General features: G+C 44.9%; 1 protein-coding gene across 1 annotated transcript in view; it reads left to right on the top strand.

Annotated features, from left to right (window-relative positions):
• Nucleotides 1-18,632, top strand: part of LOC119404628 (glycogen debranching enzyme) — an 87,185-nt gene that overhangs the window by 24,597 nt on the left and 43,956 nt on the right. Inside the window, exons 9-11 of the mRNA XM_037671199.2 lie at nt 1,317-2,570; nt 7,132-7,406; nt 13,741-13,874. Coding sequence (XP_037527127.1) covers nt 1,317-2,570; nt 7,132-7,406; nt 13,741-13,874 — 1,663 coding nt within the window. The remainder of the gene's footprint in view (nt 1-1,316; nt 2,571-7,131; nt 7,407-13,740; nt 13,875-18,632) is intronic.

Genomic DNA, 18,632 nt, shown 5'->3' with positions numbered 1-18,632 from the left:
GAATTACTATTTGTGAAATGTTGAGACAGGAAATGTGCTACTGAGTGATGTGAACTCCCAACTTCTGTCAGTTCTTGGATGCATCACAGAGATGGACCCTGCTCTTGAAACTAAAAAGTCAAAGGAGGCCACGTAAAAAAGGGGCAAAAGTGAACATTTCAGTTATTTCTTCTCAGCTGTCACCTATGTCAGCATTTGTGTTTGATTAACATAAACATTTATTTTTAATTTCTCCAACGTGTAGTCGGGTTTGATTATGCAGTGCATTGCTTTTCTCTAGTTTCCTCATAGTTTCTCAAATTTAGCTGTGGCCCTTTAATGATGGGAGCATAAGTTTTTTTTTTTCTACACTCATTAGGTTTGGAATTAGGGTGTACTTTTATTGTTAGGCTCAGAAGGGAACATTTTGCTTGTCTTCTCTGGGTCGCTCCTCACATTCGCTGTGATGTTGTAATAACATGAACATTTTTTTATTTGTCTGAAGCCTAGTCAGGTATTCAAAGCACCTCTCATCTCTAGTCTTTGTTGCTCTGTCAGCTGTCATGTTTTAATGATGGGAATATATTTTTTTTAATTCGTTGAAGGTGTAGTCTGTTCATTATTGAACTTTATATAATTAGTATCTCGATTATCTCTAGTCTTCTCTGAGTTGTTGCTCATGTCAGCTGTGGTGTTTTATTATCTTCTTTCTCAGCTTAGTTCACTTATTTCTCAGTTTTTCTGGGCTGTTGCTCGTGCCAGTGGTGGTGTTGTAATATAGCAAGAATATCCATTTTTCATTTGTGTGAAGTCTAGTCAGGTTTAGCTATTCAAAGCATCACTTATCTCTAGTCTTCTCTTAGTTATTGCTCTATCAGCAGAGATGTTTTAATGATGGGAACAAAACTTTTTTTAATTTGTTGAATGTGTGGTTGGTCCAGTATTGAATGTTGAATAAAAGTCGTTTGAAGTATTGTTTTTTGTGTTTACCAGGAGTGAAATATTGCAATTAACAATGATGTTTGACCCTGGAAATCTGCCCCAAAAGAGACTTGCAGCGCTCTGAAACTCGCCTTTTGATGCTCTGAAGCTGCTCCAAATCAGCGTTATTTCTGCTCCCTGAGCTGCTCCAAGAGACTCAAGCCTGCTTCCACCCCTGCATGGTGCTTTCGATGCTGTCTGCATTATGTAGTCAACATGAACCCATACTGTAATTGCAGTTTTAGCAGACCTTTTAGTCTTCATTGCTCCATACTGTTTTTTATTATTCTTGTGTACTACGGACACAGCAGTGTAAAAGCGATGTTACTCAGCTTGGCACTTTATATGAATTGCAGGTACTTTGTGATCAACACTGATATTCCAGTCCTGGACCTGAAAGTGGCTGAGAAGCTTATCTTCAGTGACAAAGCTGCCTTTGTAATGGCACACAATGGCTGGGTCATGAACGATGACCCACTGCGAAACTTCGCTGAGCCAGGGTCAAATGTGTACCTGCGGCGCGAACTCATAGCCTGGGGTGACAGTGTCAAGCTTCGATACGGCAAATCGCCTGAAGATTGCCCTTTCCTGTGGCAGTACATGAAAGATTATGTCTGTGAGACGGCAAAGATATTTCACGGCATACGCCTGGACAACTGCCACAGCACGCCACTACCGCTTGCAGAGTACGTCCTCGACGCAGCACGGCTGGTACGTCCAGACCTCTACGTGATCGCTGAGCTCTTCACCTCGAAGGAGGAAGTGGACAACATTTTTGTTAATCGACTGGGAATCTGCTCACTCATCCGAGAAGCCATGAGCGCTCCCAATGCTCACGAGCTAGGCCGGCTTGTGTACCGGTACGGGGGTGAACCTGTGGGAAGCTTTATACCTCCTCCGATCCGTTTCCTTAAACCATGCATTGCGCATGCACTTTTCATGGACATTACACATGACAACCCGTCACCTTTTGAGAAGCGTTCAGTGTACGACTATCTTCCAAGTGCTGCTGTAGTATCAATGGCATGCTGTGCTACAGGATCAAGCCGTGGTTATGATGAGCTTGTTTCCCATCACATTGATGTTGTTGATGAGTTCCGTCAGTACACTGTTTGGTCAGCAAATCCAACTGAAAAGCCTTCGTGCGTCCACCTACACTCTGGAATCATTGCTGCCAAGCGAGCGCTGAACCGGATCCACTACGAGCTTGGCCTACAAGATTACACGCAAGTTTTTGTGGACCAGGTTGACCCCAACACAATTGCCATCACTCGACACAGTGCTTCCACGCACCAGTCAGTGGTCTTGGTGGCCCGTACGTCATTCCAGCTGCCTACCAACCCGAACGACACCGGTTGCATCCCGCCGCTGTGTATCCCTGGAGTGATCGAGGAGGTCATCTTTGAAGCAAAGACTGTCAAAGTGGACAACAAAACAAAGGAGGAGAAGAACAAGGAGTACATTGTAGGGATGAATGGTTACCAACTCGAGATCCGTGAGCATCTCTCTCTTGTGGAATCCAAAATGGTGGACCTTAGTGATGCGAGTGAGCAGAACGTGCAAGAGTTGGACTTCACCACCTTCACGCCAGGTTCGGTCATTGCTTTCAGGTAGGTGTAACATCTTTTTGGCTCATTTTTATCACTGCGTGGTGTTCCTCATCTGTCACTCTATTCGGCAATCTCACCATTTCTTTCTATGTTGATATGACGATGTTTGGTGTACCATGTTGTCTTTTGCAGTCTAACTTTGCCTGTCTGCTTCTTGCTAGTTAGCAATAATAGATTGCTTAATTCCCTTTAGCAGCAACTTTTGAGTATTATAGTGGAAAGAGTACTTCAGTATAACCACACATAATGTATGTGCTCTTGGTACATTTATGCACAAAATGACTTGCCTGCTCGCTTTGGAAGGGGCTCTTAAAGAGCCCCTCACCGTTTTGCTTAATCAGTGGAAGAGGCGGTCTGAGCACCTTAAATGGGTCCTGAACCACCATTCGGGCTTGGTGAAACAACACATTCTACGAACAGCAAACACTGCTGTGAACAGTTCAGCCAAGATAAACCACAGTGCAACTACCGAGACAAGGACAAAAAGGACAAAAAAGGACGTCCTTGTCTCCGTAGTTGCGCTGTGGTTCATCATTCATCGCCAGCTTGCCCAAATATTCATGGTGCTAAGTTTGACACATAGAGTTCACAAGTGGAGCTCAAAGTTGCCACTTCTTTCACAAGTGCCCTCTCTTCAAACAGAGGCCCCCGTCCTCACTCTGGTGGGCAGTGTGCCAGGTGTATGTCCATGGGCGTCGGCAGGATTTTGCCTTGGGGGGGTGCAAACCCGTGTTATATCACGACTGGGGGAGGGGGGGAGAGAGAGCTGGCATAGCTTGGGTGGGGGGCAAGTGCCGTTGTGGCTTGAGGGGGGCAAGTGCCCCTTTTGCACCCCCCTGCCTACGCCCATGTGTATGTCATCAAACAGCAGATCGCTGCTATTGGCTGATAGCAGACATAAGTCAGGAGCAGTGTTTGGATCAGACACGTTTCTTGCCACGGGGTGTTGCCACGTGCTGGTGCCATGCTCTATAATGTGCTAAAATAACACGAAGGCAACACTAATGAACAGAGGAATTGCTGCGGGAGAGAGAAATCGTATTTCATGATGCGCACTCAAGGTTATGACGCACGCTGATGTATCTTCTTCCCCCTTGCCACCCCTCCCTGTATAGCTTCCAGCACGCTCGTCAGGACGAAAGAAGTGCTTAAAGTGTGCAACAAATTCCTGTAACTCCACTTATTCTTGGTGGATTCGAGAAATTCTTGCAGCAAATGATTCGTGAGGCAATAAGCTCTGACATTGAGGTCATTTAATGATTACATGTAAAGGTGATTAAGAATACCTTTAAAACTGCGTTTTTTTCCTTCTCCTTGCATTTTGCTTCTTGGTGCACTTGCAGTGGCAGCATTTCACTTTCCATATTACTTGTCATGGTCAGTGACATTTCATAACTGCTCTGGCCATGCTTACATGCACACTACTGTAGTTCAGTAAAGTTGAAAATTGGGCGAGTTGGTGATAGTTCATGTTTACGTGGGAAGCAGCGCAAATTGGACAAGGCACGAAAAGGAACGAAGAAAGACAGGACGACCGCTGCACTCGCAACTAGTGTAACGCAGCCAAAAAAAGGCAGGGATCCTGAAGAAACTAAGAAAAAATGCGTCTCGATACCCTACGCGCACAAAATAGCACACAATCTAAAGAAGGTTGGCAGCAGGTACGGCTTAAATGTTGTGTTTTCTGCGCCAAACAAGCTCGGAAAAATATGTGCCAAGCTAGATAGAAAATTGTCGACAAAAAAGGATCGTTTTAAGTGCAACATTAAACATGCTTCTCCGTATGTAGAGTGTAAGACTGCAGTAGTTTATTGTTTGCCTTTGTCATGTAGAAAGATGTACATCGGTCAGACTGGCCGTTGCGTTAACACAAGGCTGTCTGAACACAAGAGATCACTAACAAATAATGCGTATTCTCACATTAGACTGCATTGCTTGGATTGTGGTTGCAAGCCGCTGTTCTCTGAAACGATAATACTTTCCAATCACAAGGATCAGCTAACCAGGGAAGTGATCGAGGCTTTCCATATCGCAAAAAGAAAAAATGACTGCATCAGCCAGCCATCCGTAGTTCTGAGTGATAGCGAAGTGTCTTTTTTGGAAAATCATTGAAAAAACCGTTGTAATATGTAAGTCATGGCCACACGTGGTACACCTGCATGTATGTATATTAACTATGTTTTCTTCGAAATAAACTAGTTGCGAGTGCAGCGGTCGTCCTGTCTTTCTTCGTTCCTTTTCGTGCCTTGTCCAATTTGCGCTGCTTCCCACGTAAACATGTACTGTAGTTCAATTGTGGAGGTTCCAACAACTGAAGAAGGTGCTAAGCTGGGCTTGTTGGTACATTTGAACATTGCGTGAACTGTGCAAAGACGGGGTAAGGAAGACACCAGACACGAGCACAGACTATCAACACAAGTTATTCAAAAATACAAAGAGCATATACACTTGATGTGAATGCACATGTGGTTAGATGAAGAATGAGCCTCTACCTGTTATCCAAGGTAGTCAAGCTCCTTATCCGTGAGGTCGACAGATAAGATGCTGACACAACTGCAGTCTCTTGTGATGACTGAAGATTTCAGGAAGCAGCATGTGACAATATCTGTGGAATGCCGCAGCGATGTTGTGTACAATGTCCCTTGGTCCTGTGGCCTCTCGTATATCGGACACATGGGGCGTTGTGTTAATTACTGCCTCAGGGAGCTTCCTAGCTCGCTCAAGACTGGCCGAGGAAGCAATCTTGCATTGCACATGTTACCTGCAACAATTGCAAACCAGATTCCACTCTGTTGAAGACTTGTAAGAAGTGCCTCACGCACTACATGTTTGAGGCCCACGCGATTCACCGAAAAGACGGAAACTGCATCTGAAACTAATCTGTTGATCTGACGGAAGGAGCTTGACCACCTTGGATGACAGATAAAGGCGCACTCTTAAACTAGTCACATGTGCAAGTATACATGCTCAAGCTCATCAAGTAAATGTGGGTGTAAGGCAGGGACATAAGAACTCTCTAATGCTATTCACCGCGTGCTTACAGGCGCTTTTCTGAGCCCTCGATTGGGGACAGTTAGGGATACAGGTTAATGGAGAGTACCTTAGTAACCTGCAATTTGCTGAGGACATTGCCTTGCTGAGTAACTCAGGGAACTCATGATTACTGAAGTGGACAGGGAAAGCAGTACAATAGGATTAATACGCAGGAAGATAAAGTTATGTGCAACAGTCTTGGAAGGGAACAACACTTTGCAATAGATAGCAAGGCACTAGATGTGGTAAAAGAATACGTCTACATTAGGCAGATTTGGCCACAGATCCAAACCATTAGGCCAAAGTAACTAGAAGAACAAGGATAGGGTGGAGTGCATCTGGCAAGCATTCTCAGATGATGAGTGGTAGTTTACCAGTATCCCTCAAGAAAAAGGTATATAACAGCTACGTCTCACCGGAACTTGATCTACCGTGCAGAAACCTGGAGGATTATGAAAAGGGCTCAACTTATATTGAGGGCAACGCTGCAAGATGAAAAGGAAAATGATAGGTGTAACATTAACGAACAAGAAGAGAGCAGAGTGGGTCAGGGAATGAACGGCTGTTAAGGACGTCTTGGTCAAATCAAGAATGGGCATGGGCAGGGCTTGTTGCGAGAAGGCAAGATAACTGCCGGGAGTAACACACTAGATTCCAAGAGAAGGCAAACGCGCGTGGGGGAGAGAGAAAGTTAGGTGGGCAGAATTATTCTCCTTCTTTCCTTCATATGCTTCTGATTGCTGCTGCTGGCCGGAAGCAGTATGACAACCCTGTTTCTAGCCTTATCAACACATTCCAAGCATCTTTCAATTAAAAAAATGGCGAAGCTTGCACTAAGTCGTGCAAGGCTTGAAACAGCAAAGCTGGATGATTTTGAAGTCTAATCTGGTTGTTTCTATGTTGCTTCTAGGTTGTTGCTAGGCTTTAGCTAGGTGATGCTAGGTTGTTCCTAGGTTGCTTCTCAGCGCAGAGAGGTTCGAGTTAAACCACAGACAGTCGCACACGTGACACGGACGTCCAAACTCCAGTGACAGAAACATCTTGCTAAAATGATATGTTCGCACCCCAAAAATCTGTAGGCATGTTGTCGTTCGTGCAGGGCTTCCATAGCTTTGGGGTCTTCTTGCAGCCGCCGTTGCCTTTCGCCTTCCCTAGTATTCTCTTGTACGTACCACTGAAGCACTCCGTCGAGATGCTTCAGTGAAGCTGAAACATGCGGTCACGGTGTTTATCGCTGGGTTAATCCAAATGGTTTATTAAAGCTTTTCTCAGTTGCTGGTTACACCTGTCTAAAAATCTTAATTGGTGTTTGCCACCTGTCTGTTGCCTTCTTCATTTTTAAGGGACCAGCGTTGAGTGGTGGGATTTGCCCAATTTTTGTGGCACATACCCATTCATGCTGATGATAGTTTTTTGTACACACATTGTACACGCCAAAGTTCTTCCAGCTGGCTTAAACAGCTTTGCTGGTAATAAGTAAAAGCAAATGCCACTCTACCTTCTACGGACTGAATATCTCTCTGCCCAGGGTGAACCCTCATCCGGTGAGCATAGCTGCAATTCAATACCTCCGCCGGCACCTGACTCATATGGGATACATTGGGGCAGCCCCACGTGAATCTAGTGCTGCCGCGGCTGATGTCACCAATGAAGAGAGCATTGCGAGCATCCTCAAGGCCCTCACCCTGTCCGACCTGAACCGAGTCCTGTTCCGCTGCGACGTTGAAGAACGTGCCGAGGGCAGGGGCGGATCCGCTTACAACTTCCCGAGATTTGGCAGCCTCGTTTACTGTGGCCTCCAAGGTGGGCGTGCTGCCTTTCTTGTTCCCTTGTCTCAGTGAGAGTCGAGGTTTTAGCTAGTGCGCAATAAGAAAGGTTATCTCCATAGGCGGGTGCACAGGGGGGGCAGGGACCCTCCCTAAAGCGGGGCCTTTACTTAGGCGGCCCTGTCTCGTCATTGCTTAAAGTGCAGAACCATGGCCGTACAGGTTTCTGATGAAAAATGGCATATGTGAGGACTCAGCCCCGTAGCCAAGGGGGGGGGGGGTCTAGGGCCCCCCTCCCTTCTGAAATTTTGGTGAATTAGGTGTTTTTAACAAAAATAAATGATGAAAATAAGTGTTTTTCTTAGATAGTCGAAGTTTTGAGCAAGTGCTCCCCCCCTCCGAAAAAAGTTCCTGGCTAAGGGCCTGTGAGGACCCCCGATATTTTGCATTCTAAGGACTGTTTACTTTCCACGCCTGGAAAGCCATGACGAGAGGCAGGCCGTTGTCAGAAGCATGTCACCGCGTTCCCCGCTCGCCCTGTGAGAACTAACGGCCAGGCTAGAGGGAAGACACGACGCGCGTAGCGTTCCTCTTCGCGTTCCACGACGCTTTGAATGGATGGCTACAGCTTACGGTGTGGGACTTCGCCCCAGCTTAAAGGAGCACTGACATCAAATTTCAAGATCGAGATGTGCCCATCATTCGATCGCTTGGTATGCATAGGTGTTCTTGGCCAAACTTGAACGGCATCCGTCGCGTGGAAGTTATTTTAATTCGATGTCAAACAGCGTAGGAGAAAAAACAAAAAATCGGCTGCCCTGCAACATCGACACTAGTGCTACGTGTTCGGTGTGATACATTGCACAAAAATCACCCCGAGTGACGATACGCTAGTAACAATGACGTCGACAATGACGTCGTGTTTGGAGCCGACTGCCAGCCATGCTTTCACTCTCTTTGCTGTGTCGAAGCGTGCGGCGTGCGTTTGCGGGGCGCACATGCACAATACGACGACTGGCACCCGGCGAGGCCTATTGTTCCGCACCCCTCTCGCTTTGTTGTCGGGCTGCTCTCGAGGTAGTTTTCGTGAGGGGTCACGCGCTTAACAGGTTTAACCCATACCGAGGCACCCACATACTTTCAATCTCTACCGCGCGCGGGGCCCCGATTTGAAAACCGCGCTTTCTACGTCACCACAGCTTGAGTGCACGTGGTCTTTGACGCTCCCCGCATGGGTCGCTAGTTTCTTGTGGTTTTTAGGCGGGCGTTTTGAAGTGACGCTAAAATGGTCACAATTAACTACGCTAGCATTAGTTATACGATACGCTAGAGCATTTACGATTTAACTTAGGGATTACCAGACCCAAAGCTACAAATTACAGTAAAAAAGTCACCAACAAAAATTTTGCTGTCAGAAGAACCTGGCGAGCCAGCTCCTAAAAAAATATTACACCATCTCCCGCTCAAGCGAACGATCTCCCCGCTGCTTCGCATCCACACATGGTTCCCTTTAGCGGGAGATGTTGTAATTTTTCTTGAACTATTTCAAGTTGAAAACATGCTTTCAAATTAACAAAGTTTGAAAATTATTGCTTTGGAAAAAAATGCTAAATTTAAGAGCACATAAAATATAATATCTTGTGTTTGTGGCATCCAATGAGCTTCATTGATATGTTCGTCAACTGGTGAAGAGCTGTATTCTGACACAGTGAACATAAATAATAATAATAATTGCGTGGGTTTAACGTCCCAAAACCATGATATATGATTATGAGAGATGCCGTAGTAGAGGGCTCCGGAAATTTCGGCCACCTGTGGCTTTTTAACGTGCACCTAAATAAATCTAAGCACACGGGTCTTAAGCATTTTTGCCTCCATTGAAAATGCGGCCGGGATTCAATCCCGCGACCTTGCGGGTCAGCAGTTGAGCACCAACAATGAACCTGAGATTACCTTGACAAGCAACTGTGGCACACTGATTATCGCAATATGTCAAACCTGCATGTCTTTCGGCTTTCCACCTATTGTACAGCGCTGTGAAAAGAAGTGTGATGGTGCGTCAACAAACCGTGTATGTGTTTGCCAGCTCTCGGGTACTGCAAAATTCATTTTCTAGTGTAATTAAAGTCAAGCCTTTTGGCCTGCTCTCTTATATGGAAATATTTTTGCTGTAGCCTTTTGAGAGAATTGGTCAGTGACTTAAATATTGAATATAAGACAATGAGGTTTTGATGTAGTGAATTCATGTGTCAGTCTGATTGGCTTCGTTATATCGAGTTTCAGATGTATATCAAGAGGCATATATGATCACTAGAAGGAAAGCTTGACACATCTGAATTTTTTATTTTTATTTTTATCATTAGCGTTGTGAGGGTGCTATCACCCCCTGTAAAGTCATTTGCACCTTATGGCGCACGTGTGTCTCGTGTATTTGTCGCAGTTAAGTTTAACAGCCACCGAGCGAGCAGTGGTGCTGTGCTCGCGCGGCTTAGGGTTAGCGCTGTGGCGCCGGCAGCGCCACCTGCAGGAGAGGTTAGGCCGGTGGACAGAAAACAGCAGCGACGCTCTTTGGGGTTTGGTAGCATGCGCGGATGGACATCTCCCACGGTGGGTCCGTGGGGGACGATACCATGGTGAGTCGAACATCGGGGACGCCGCATTCGCGGTGCATTGTGTGTCTTACGCTGTCTTGGGTGTGTTATGTTTTGTGGGTATTGTATTTGCATTGTATAAGGTTACATTGCGTGTTACTAGTTGTGTATTAGATTTGGCAGGCGAGCTCGTCGTATGTAAAAGCAGGTTAATAAGTATGTACACGCCCGACGGCATGAACTGTCTCCGTGTGTTCCGAGAGCGGCGTTCTCTCTTCAGACCCCACTGCGTTCATCTACAAAAGGATAAATTTATAAGAACTATAGCTTCCGCATTACACACGATATAACCATTTGCTCGTTTATAAAAAAATTGCAGGCCATCTTAATTTGTTCCAGAGAACTGAATTCAAACTTATACATGGGGTGGTAATTGGAACAACTTGCATATATAAGGTTTTTATGTAATGACATGAATATTCTGAGAGCCAAAAAAAAAAAAGAGGTTACACAGCACCAATAATTATGTGCGACATTTATAGAGATACATATCAGCAACAAAATACATCCAAGTATTGATTCTGTTCAACTTTACCTTAAGAGGAAAATGTGTTTAGACTGCATTCATTCTATTTGGTTACCTTATGGGCCAACGTTTATTTGTCAGCTATGAAATCCAATGATTTATATTTCAGCTCCCATAAAATAAGATCTTTAAAAAGCTTCTGAGCCACTCTGCACTTGAGAATCCGTCATGGAGGTGCACCAGTCTGCATTAAAGGGACCCTGAAATGATTTTGACAACTTTGTACAAATGCATTGAGGCGATGGCACAACTCCTTTGGATTCTTAGCAAACCAATTTAAGCGTTCTGTGTAAAGTGTGTAACCTATATGATTTTAAATTTGTGCGTTCATACAGATCGCACCAGTGCTGCTAATAGAGCTTTTAGCCACCTTTGCCCATGGCACATTTCTCTGGGTGAGCGACATCACACACGTGACAGATCTGAGTAGTTGTCCCACTGATGTCATGGGTAGTTTTTCAAATGTAGTTGTGAGCAAATTTTGTTTGTAATTAGTTGGAACACCTTATGATTTGTTAAAAGGAAGGCAGGAGTCAGAGGAAGATGGAAGCCTGCGATGAAAAATTCAAGGCTGCAACAGCAGTTGCACCCCTGAAGACGACGAAGTCCGCTTGTCGAAACATTGGCTCCAGCACACACCTCCTGTTTACGAATTTTTCATCTTACAATTTGTTGTATTTTAAACGTAGTAACAGAAAGAGAATATGCAATCACAATTTACTTCTACACACGAGAACTGCTGGCAGACAACGAGTGTTGTCTGTGTTACAACATGCTTCATGTTGACATGAGATGCATGACAAGTGTTGATCTTGTGGTTCCTCTTTTCTAACACCATGAATTGCTCTTGCTGTATTGTGGGCTGTGAATGTAGTGATAGGAGACCTGTCAAGCTGCGACATCATGTGCCTGTGAAGGACAACTGGCGAGCAGAGTAGCTGCAGCGTATTGGTGCACTGAACCTTTTGGCTCTCGGTATGCGATTGAAGCCAGGATCGGCATGTTTGTGGCCATCACTGAACACCAGAGTATTAGTACTACCATAATTCTCGTATTTATGCTTACTGGTGATCGTTATCACGGAGTTCTAGTTTATCTACTAATAAGACCTTTTCGGATTATCAGCCGAGAAGCAAATGTGAGCGGCCAGTGACCGGAGTTTTCGTGGCAACTGGTGCTTAGGGTGCAATAACATGCTAGTGGGATGGGGCTTAGCCCCGACACTTAGGGGTGTCACATATAATCACCAAGCAGCTTTGCTTGAAATTTGCTATGAACGATTTGATAATATTCTGGCCTGGCCACTTACACAAGGTAAAAAAACTGTTGCAGCATACAGCTGCAGGAATTCTTCGAAATGAGCCCATGTTATTAAAATGACAGACATCTGATAAACAACTGTAGAGCTACCACTCAATCACACTTGCTGCCTTCGTCTCCTCTTTTTCACGTGATCTTGTTGGTCTTAATATCCCCTTTCAGTCTTATATAAAGCTGTCCAGTGCTTAAAAAGATGGTTGATCCCTCCTTCATAGGAATCGGAATAACACGAAAGTAAAGCGTGCCCTTACAGAAGTGACTGAATGTTTACAGAAGTAACTGAATTGATATAAGAGAGCTTGCACAATGTATATTGATGTCTGGCAGCTATAGCACCGTTTACCGTGTACTTAGCTTTAGGTGCACGTTAATGAACCCCAGGTGGTCGAAATTTCCGGAGCCCTCCACTACGGCGTCCCTCATAATCGCATAGTGGATTTGGGACGTTAAACCCCAGATATCATTATTATTGTTATTGCACCGTTTAACGTGGATGCACCCACTTTGATGATTGGTGGTACATCTCCATCCGGATGACTAACGTCCATGTTAAATGATTAAACAAACCCTTGTGGTAGCTGTAGTAGTTAATGGTGAAAGCGTAATCAGAGAACGAGGTGTGATAGCCAGAAGAGTGTCGTATATTGAACGCTGAACTTGGTTGCCATCCCGCGGCATGTTAAAATGTGATTGAACACCACGGCCGGACTAGAGGGAAACGCAAAGCGCGTCCTGCCGCCCCGGCAGCCCAGCCGCAATTTTTCTCGGGGCGAGCTCGTCAGCAGTGAACGTGGTGTTACAGCCAGGCGAGGCAGGCGCGCGTCGCAGAGCTATTTTTGGTTTGGATTAGTGTGATGCTATGAGCGAGGCCGACGCTTTTACGACGCTTGGTCTAAGATTGCCACCTCGTGGTGTGTTAAGGCACTGACAAAATTGAACTTCTATTGCAAACGTGCCCAATGGGACGGACGTGTAACGCGTTGCAGGTGCTAATCGCGGAGGCCACAGTAATGACGAATTACTTTACTTTACCGCGCCCGGATGGCAACACCACCCCGCCGACCGGGAGAGTGGTAGATATAAAAGGCGCGTTTGTAAAGCCTCTAGAGTCTGTGACCGTGGCGCAGTGGATAGCGTGCCTGGCATTTGTTGTTGCAGCCTGAGCGGTCGTGGGTTCGATGCCCGTTGACGGAACTTTTTTTCTTTGACATCTGATCGTGTAACTTTTTTCTACGTCATTTCCGTGATGGAAATACGTCACTGAAGTTTTGGTGGACCCCGGCATAAAAAAACTCTCGTGTTAAAATAACATTTTGTGCATTGTGTCTTTCAGTGAAGCTGTTAAACTGTGAAATATATGTGAGTGTGAATAAAGGCTGGATTCTAACATATATGACAAATGGTAAAATATAGACAAAAATTGTATATCTTAAATGCTTATAAATGTGTAGGCAGAATAGTCTCTGCTTGGAATACCCTGCACTTAAAAATTTGTTAGCACACTATTAGATGGGGTAGCTTGAGGGCACAGGTACGATTCTCAGCCATGGTGGCCACATTTTGATGGAGACGAAATGCAAAGGACATCTGTGTGCTTAGATTTAGGTGCACATTCAAGAACCGCAGGTGTTCAGAATTGATCCAGAGCCCCTCACCCCTGCTGTAAGGCAGGCCTCAATCGTATTGTGGTTTTGGAACGTAAAGCTTCAGCAATCGTTATTATTATCTATTGGATGTAAATGATTTTATGATGTGCGTGTAGCATTGTCTCTGTGCTAAATTTTAGCTCCAAGCATGTTTCAGCCATTATTTCCAACTCTGTTGTGACGATTACTCATGGCCTGCTTCCTTCAGCCTGTCATTAAATCTTGCAGGCATCATGTCAGTGCTCTCCGACATTCGTATCAGAAATGACCTTGGTCACCCTGTTTGTGACAACTTGCGCGTCGGTGACTGGCTCATGGAGTACATCACCAATCGCCTCACTCAGGAGCGCACCACAATGAAGGCAAGGACTCTTGTGCTGCTCTACAGAGACTGCTTGTTGTGGTCTGTGTGATGGCGAAATTATGCATTTACTGTACATTTCCTGTTCTTTAGATCACTATTTTTACCTTACATTAGTATTGTGGGCTTTTATGAGCATGTATGTACAATCAGTCAATCAATCGGTCGGTCGGTCGGTCGGTCGGTCGGTGCCACGCGAGGCTGACACAGGGCACAGCCCCATGGCAGCCAAGAAACTTGCATGACTATATGCAGTGTACTACTATGACACTACACACACGATCCAGTAGAAGAAGCAATGAAAACCAGCTTTGTACTGCATCGGCTTGGTGAACAGATAGTAGCCAAATCCAGATTGTGCATATTGAAGTGGTTTTAGTTAGCTTAATACAAAGTGATACCTGTCAAGATGCCTAGCACTGGCAAGTGTACCGCTGGTTACGAGACATCTGCATGGATCGGTGAGCACTGTTGTAGTTGGCAAGGCAAGCGACCCACTCAGGCACGCAGTGTTTGAAAGAGCATGCATGTATAGTACACCGGGTGCCGCCTCACAATAATGTAAGAGAAAATGAAGAATTAGGCACATGACTGTCGAGTGAAACCAGAAGTGTAAAGATGAAATACTTTTACGGGTGTTCTTGAAGACTGAGACATATTTTTTTAATTGTTAAACTCAAAACAAACGATCGAAGTATTACTGAGGATGTTTTCATGGGCAGGAAACTGTCCAGTGTCAGTACCGCCTGCTGCATAGTTTGCAAAAGAAAGAGCAAGCAATTTTTGGCCATCTTTGACACAAAATTGTAAATCCCACGCTGCATGCAATGCAACAAGGCTCACATGTGTTTCACTACAGATCAACGATGCTTTCTTAATGTGTTCGAAAAGTCTTGTAGGGCCCTTGTAATAAATTTTAAGAGAAAAGTAACATATGAGTAATCAGTTACCTTCAAATAATCTGTCAGTTACTTTCCAGGAGTAGTGATTGGTCATGTTAATCGTTACATTTTTGAAAGAAGTAATTATAATTTGTTACTTTCCAGTGTCTAATGTCTACAACTCTCAGTTTTGCTCTGGTGACATTATGTGCATGACCTTGTTGGTATCGCAGTGTTTGGAAAGGGGACTGAAAATTTTAAAAGGGAGTTTGCAATTGTTTTCGCAATTGTCAGAGGCAATTTGGGGCCGTACAAAGTTTAGTGGTTGGCAGGTATGTATATAATTTGGTAATCTGAGATTTCTAAATGCTTAACAGCAATATCTTGGGAAAGTTAAGGCTGGAAATGTACGCATGTACTGTTTTTGCTGGCTGTATCAGAACTTGTGCAATGCAAGTCAATGGGGATAAGAAAATTAATGGCTGGCAGGGGCGTAGACAGAAATTTTTTGAGGGGGGGTTCAGCCATACCTTATGTATGTTCGTGCGTGCATTTGTATGTGTGCGTGTATATATACGCAAGCAAAATTAACAATTTTCGGGGGGGGTTGAACCCCCTTAACCCCCCCCCCCCCTTGGCTATGCCCCTGATGGCTGGTAATTCATTGATGACATTGATTCATTGATGCACTTTCATATGTCGTATTGTCTCACATGCAAGCCCACACCAAAAAACGGGAAAATGTGTTTGAAAGGTGAGGGTTGCATGTGCATGTTCTTTTATTGCGATAGCAATTATATGGACACTCTCGGCGGATTTTTGCTGTTGCCATCATGTCCGGGATAAATAAAAGCCACAAATAAAAATAATTCAGAAGAAAAAAATTCCGAAGCACTCCACCGGGGTTTCGAACCTGCGACCCCTCGCCTCGCAGCTTGCTGTCTTAGACGATTACGCCATGCCACATTCGTTCTCCATATTCGTTCTCCATTCGTTCTCCATATTAACGGCAGAATACAAACGCACACGGTGTTGAGTGAAATGCACGGGACGCCACACATGGCGAAATTAAAATTATGCAAGACGCGGGCCATGCTGCATCGTTGCCCGTGCTGCGTTTGTGTCGTATCGCTGGCGACCCAAGCTAGTTTTCCATTTTGGGGTTATAGCGTCACGCCACTTAGCCAAGGAAAAAGAAGTGCGTCCCGTGGCTCATGGTGGCGCGAGCTAGTGGGAACGCTTTGGCTCTTGTAGACTTATGCCACAGGATGAAAGAAACTAGATGGCTGAACCAGAATCACAGTATATATGCTACACCGCAACTGGAATCCTGAGGCTAAAATTACAGCGCAAACACACAAGACACCCCCGAAGAAAAGAAACGTACGGCACAAGCGCTGACTAATAACTGCATTATTCTTTCACATGCGAATGCATATATAAGCCCAAGGCAAACTAACCGTGCATGAGCACACAACACTAGCTCTAAACCAAAACCTGTAACAAGGATGATAGTGTATTCGATACGCAAAGATATTAAAGATATTAAATTATATTCGCATGGGTGCAGGGACAAAGAAGTAAAGAAGAAGGACAAAGAAGTGCATTTGCGCTGTAATTTTAGCCTCGGGAATACGTACCATCTAGAGCCAAATGAAGTTTTATCTTAGTGACCAGAATTGACGCCCACAGGGAACGCGAGCCGTGGCTTCACGTGCCACTGCCAAGTGCTGTCCTTATTTTCTTCTCTTGAGGTCGCGCGCTCTGCGGTTTTCTTGCCGCCCAAAGGAAGGCACTGCAGGGTCTTGGGACAACGCAAGCGCAAGAGTCCGAGTGTGGCTTGCGTTGTGCGCATGCATCCTGGCGGCTCACAAATTTCTTAGGTCCCTAATTCTAAAACTGTCTAGTGTTTTGCCGGAGTTGGGATGTGCGCCTTCAACTTGTGCTTTGGCATACAGGGTGTGGTCGACCGTGCTCGCACAACTATCTCTTGAGGGTGAGTTTTGTATGTCTTGTGCTTTCACCGCAAAGTTTGCGTTGAAGCCATACACCACATGAAGGTCACTTTGCTCGCTGCAGCGGCCGCGTTTGCGAAAGGAACGATCTGCTAGCTAGAAGAACCAAAATAGGGGTTAGTTGAAGTAACAACAGTGACAGTTCGCGCTCGTCCTATGTATACCTGTGCGTTCTTTTTGTGCCTCCTTCTTTGTGTTTGAGCAATGCGCTGCAAGTGTCGAGCTGTGACAGTTGTTAGTTCGCACTCGCCTTGTGTGTTTTCTTTACCTGCGTCCTTTGTGCCTGAGCAGCATGCAGCAAGTTTATAGCTGCTTGCCGTTCTTCCTGTGACATTCCAATTTCTTGCTATCACATTCATTGCTTTGCCCTTGAGGCGAAATTGTGACTTATTTTGTACAGTTAAAGGTTGGGGTGTGGGTTATATGCAAGAAAATATCGTATTTATCAAGGCAAAAGCATTATATGTCTCACGAGTCGAAAAGTCAAGCTTAGTTGGCATCTGCACGAATCGTCAAAAAAAGACAAAGTATTGAAAGTGTGACGCAAGGTGTGTGAGCTTGTAAGGTCACTTTGTCTTTGGAAAAGTGTAAAACTGAGACGATAAAGATGTGTCAGAAGGTCTTCTTGGAATGCAGTTAAATTAAAATTGGATTCATCTGTGAACTTGCATGTGTCTTAATGGGTTCCCAGACTTGCCACAGTCGTTCGACCATGCCGTCATAGCCTGCAGAACAAGTGGCGATGTCAGTGTTCAAAAGACTACGAAAACAATACCAATGAATACACTCTAATGGATGCCTGGTAGCTTTTGCCTTAGAGGAGTGTAGACACCAAAATTATGTGGCAAACTGACTGCAGCATGAGCGTTACATGCTTGCAAGAAATTCTGCGATTAATTTTGATAGATGGCTTAAAGGTAATTTATTTGAACCTTGTAGTCTAGAAAGAAATTGTGACTCCTTTTCCAGACTTGTTGCCGTAACCAGGGCTGTAACTAAGGGGGGGTGGGGGATTGAGCGGGTTCTGACACCCCCCGAAATTTTTTCATGCTTTCACTTTTTGGGTGGCACTGAAATGCTTTCACGCCTTCACAGCGACCACAAGTTGCCAAAGTTAGCCGTTCTGCACACAAACACCCCCTGAAAAAAATTCCTGGGTACGGCCCTGGCGTAACCATCAGCAAGAGTTGCAAGAAGCGTATCAGAGATGTGCAAGGCAACGGGGGAATGTTACTGCCCAACCACTGTGACCACGTGTAGTGTTAAAACATTTCAGTGTCTGATGGTTTCAAAAACAAAATGGTTTTCCACCTCCACTTGCTTGCGTCCAGGCAGACAACGATAGCAATGACGACATTGTTTTGTTGCTGCCGCTGCGTGTTTAGGCTGTCGTAAAGTGGAGGTGCACGTTAGATGTGTAGCATCTGCTTGCTAACGTCACCGCTTTGGTACTCCACCTGATGTTGCTGTCATGCGATACTTATTCATGTCATCCCTCGGAGGTTTTCCACTACTTAGTGAGAATCTTGAAAATCGTCAAATGCACCATGTAAGTTGTGCAATGTTATATTACCAGTGAATGCTGTGTGCGCATGCTAGTCGTTATCAGGGTCCCCAGTAAATTACCTCCCACATACAAAAATTAAATTATCAAGGAAGATTTTGCTGTCCACACTCCTTTAAGCGGTGGCGTAAATCCAGAAAAATACGAGGTGGGACACACATCTTGCGATGGTGGCCATTTTTGTTCTTGCAAAAATGTTTTATTTTTATTATATCAAAATTAAAATCATACTTTCAAATGAAATATCAAAAGAAACGTTAGCATATTCCCAGCTCCTCTTTCGCTCTACCTCTGTATGT

The sequence above is a fragment of the Rhipicephalus sanguineus genome, chromosome 9, assembly GCF_013339695.2.
Source record: "Rhipicephalus sanguineus isolate Rsan-2018 chromosome 9, BIME_Rsan_1.4, whole genome shotgun sequence".
NCBI classification, from domain to species: Eukaryota; Metazoa; Arthropoda; class Arachnida; order Ixodida; family Ixodidae; genus Rhipicephalus; species Rhipicephalus sanguineus.
This window is presented reverse-complemented; position numbering and strand designations above follow the sequence as displayed.